General features: G+C 48.5%; 1 protein-coding gene across 1 annotated transcript; it reads right to left on the bottom strand.

Moving 5' to 3' along the window:
* Positions 1-455: 455 nt before the first annotated feature.
* On the bottom strand, positions 456-2671 carry LOC119335656 (L-type lectin-domain containing receptor kinase IX.1-like). Its single transcript, XM_037607781.1, has 3 exons — positions 2206-2671; positions 1568-2120; positions 456-1480 (listed from the first exon to the last, which is right to left on the bottom strand). The coding sequence occupies exons 1-3, from the start codon at positions 2549-2551 to the stop codon at positions 796-798; spliced, it is 1584 nt and encodes a 527-aa protein (XP_037463678.1). The 5' UTR covers positions 2552-2671; the 3' UTR covers positions 456-795.
* Between the last annotated feature and the right edge of the window lie 285 nt (positions 2672-2956).

Here is a 2956-nt window from a genome sequence, read left to right as displayed (position 1 = left end):
TGACAACCTTTTTGCCCGTGTTGGGTGCAAGTATTTGTTCTTGTGTATGCATGCACTGTTCACTAGGCTTTGTGTGGTTCTCCTATTGGTTCGATAACCTTGGTTCTCACTAAGGGAAATACTTATCAGCTACTATATTGCTCCATCCTTCATCTTCCGGGAAAATCCCAACGCAACCCACAACTAGCACCTACATCCAAGAACTATTCAAGCATAGGAACACGAAAGTCGGCCACAAGCCCTTCACGTTGCATCATTTCTACAAAGTGCTATGCAAGAACAAAAAGTGGATCCAAAGAGTTTCGGAGACCACTCCGAAGAGATCAAAGCTGAGCATATCCATTGAGGAGGATGACAAGGATGATGAAGAGGCCAACAATGGACCGGAAGGGAACAAAATTGCAAAAATAAGAAAGGAGAAATGCATTTGGTGGCACATACAAAGAAGGGCTAAGTTGGCACATACAAAGAAACAGTTTTGATGCTACAAATGAGAAAAAACAAAAAGGGCTCATCTTGGGGGGAAATGAATGACACTGTGAATGTTTTTTCTTAACACAGTACAGACACAAGGGTTCATACATACACGCATACAATCACCCCTATGAACACACACAAGCACACCTTACCTCTATGAGCATCTTCGACAAACTGAGCCGGCATATCATCTTGGGATTTACGAAGTCACCGTAGTCGTCTTGTCGTGGACGGGAAATAAATGACACTGAATGGTTGAATGTTCCTGTGAAACAAGATTTTTTTTTTCTTGTGAATTTGAAGATTTGTCGTATTATTTTAGCAAAGAAGATGCTTCGGTCCAGCTTGACGAGTTGTGTCCACACTACCACCAGTGCCGACGGTTACAAACGAAGAAGTAGTATAACTATGTATGTCAACCGACGGCGGCATGTAAGCTGCCACCGACATCCTTGCAGGGAGGACCGGCAGCGGCGCCTCAGCACGCAGCACGTTGACAGCCTGTCGAACCGACGGCCTCAGGTTGCAATCAAGTTGAGCACACCAAAGCCCAACCAGCATCACACACTCCATCTCTCTGGCGTTGAATTCTCCTCCCAATCGTGTATCAGCGGCGCCTAGAATCCTCCCCCTGCCATACCAATTCCACACCCACTGAGCCAAGTGCATCGCGTCCTCCTCCTGCTGAGCTACCACCACAGGCCCCCTACCGCACGCAATCTCAAGGAGGACGACGCCGAAGCTGTAGACATCCGACTCGGTGTTGGTCCTGCCGGTGGTCATGCATTCTGGGTCCATGTATCCCATTGTGCCGGCGGGAGCTGTCGTTAGTGATCCTCGGCCGTGCTCAACGAGCTTGGCAAGCCCGAAGTCGCCGAGCTTGGCATTGAACGACGCGTCCAGCATGACATTGCTTGGCTTGATGTCCCTATGCAGGACGCACTGCTCCCAGTCCTGGTGTAGGTAGAGAAGCGCCGATCCTAATCCCAGCACAATCTCATGCCTGAAGATGGAAGAAATTAATGTTACATTAATTATCAGCGGCCTAAGGCCAAAAGCAATTTGAGACTACTCTATCTGATGGGCTTACCTAACAGACCATGGAAGCACAACGTTATTGGCGCCGTAGAGATGCCTATCGAGGCTGCCGTTGGGCAGGAGCTCATAGACGAGGAGCAGATCACTGCCTCCATGGCACCAGCCGATGAGCTGCACGAGGTTCTTATGCCGAAGCCTGCTTATGACCCTCACCTCAGATGCGTACTCCTTCCTCCCTTGCCTGGAGCCTTTGGAAACTCTCTTGATGGCCACATGAAGGTTCGATTCACTCAGAAAACCTCTGTACACCGATCCAAAGCCACCTTGTCCGAGCTTCTTGTCCTTGGAGAAGTTGTCGGTGGCGACGGCCAAATCGTTATAGTGGAATCGCTTGGGACCAGTCCCCTTCTCGAAGTCGTCTTCCATGGCCTGATCATCTTCGAGGAAGTTGTCCTCTTCCAGCTCTTGCTCTGTTGTTTGCTGACGGATTTTCTCGTGCTTTCGCTGGTGCTGCCGTAGAAGGAACCAAATCGAGGCGATGAGAATGATCAAGAACAACACAGAACCGACAGAAATGCCGATCAGAAGCCCAGTTTTTGGAGATTCTGCGAGAAATTATCAGTGTATCAGAATTTTGCCGAAATATGCGCAGCATCTGTCTGTTGTAATAAGCCCGCAAAGCTAACTGACCTTCCAGAGTTTGTGCAGGCAACGGTGGCTGTGTTGGCCGTCTTTGCATTTGGTTCATGCCTCCGAGAGGCGGCGGAGACAAGGGTGGCTGTGCCAACTTCATGTTCTTGCAGATCATGTTGTCCCCGTACCCGACTTGGAGAATGCCACAGTACATCTTGTAGTAGCGGACACGATCCTTGGCTGGGGCAGTCCCGTAGCCCTTGCCGCACTCAAGGGTGCCGTTAATGATGTAAGTGGTCATACCATATCCGGGGAGCATGCCTGCGTCGCGCTCTTGGGTAGACGGCGTCCAGCCGTCGGTCATCACGGCGTGGCACGACGGCTTGGGCGCTTGCGGTGTCATCCACCACCAGATAGCCGTCTTAAACGCGACGACAGGGTCGGTGGACACCAGGTCCGGGTTACCCAGCAGGTCCAGCCCCAGCGCGTCCCCGGCTTGCCGGTAGTTGTAGTCGCTGTTATTTGTAAACTGTTAGTACTATTTAATTTCTCCATTCGTAAATATAAGTCTTTTTAGAGATTTCACTATGAACTACATACAAAGCAAAATAAATAAATTTATCTAAAGTATGTCTATATACATTCATATATAATCTATATAGAAATCTGTAGAAAGACTTATATTTAGGAAAGGAGGGAATACTTATACTAAGGCCTCCTTTGGTTTAAAAGAATCTTGTAAAATTTCATAGGATAGCATTTCTATAGGAAAATTCCTTTAGAGCCCTATGATTTGTATGAATGGAAT

Source organism: Triticum dicoccoides, chromosome 1A, assembly GCF_002162155.2.
Source record: "Triticum dicoccoides isolate Atlit2015 ecotype Zavitan chromosome 1A, WEW_v2.0, whole genome shotgun sequence".
Lineage (NCBI taxonomy): Eukaryota > Viridiplantae > Streptophyta > Magnoliopsida > Poales > Poaceae > Triticum > Triticum dicoccoides.
This window is presented reverse-complemented; position numbering and strand designations above follow the sequence as displayed.

Bases quoted from the DNA above. Each gene is read 5' to 3' on its own strand.
- LOC119335656 (XM_037607781.1), bottom strand. From the start codon at position 2,551: ATGACACCGCAAGCGCCCAAGCCGTCGTGCCACGCCGTGATGACCGAC. The intron at 2,121-2,205 runs GTCAGTTAGCTT...AATTTCTCGCAG, and splicing joins GCCTGCACAAACTCTGGAAG to AATCTCCAAAAACTGGGCTT. The intron at 1,481-1,567 runs GTAAGCCCATCA...TTCCATCTTCAG, and splicing joins GTGCTTCCATGGTCTGTTAG to GCATGAGATTGTGCTGGGAT.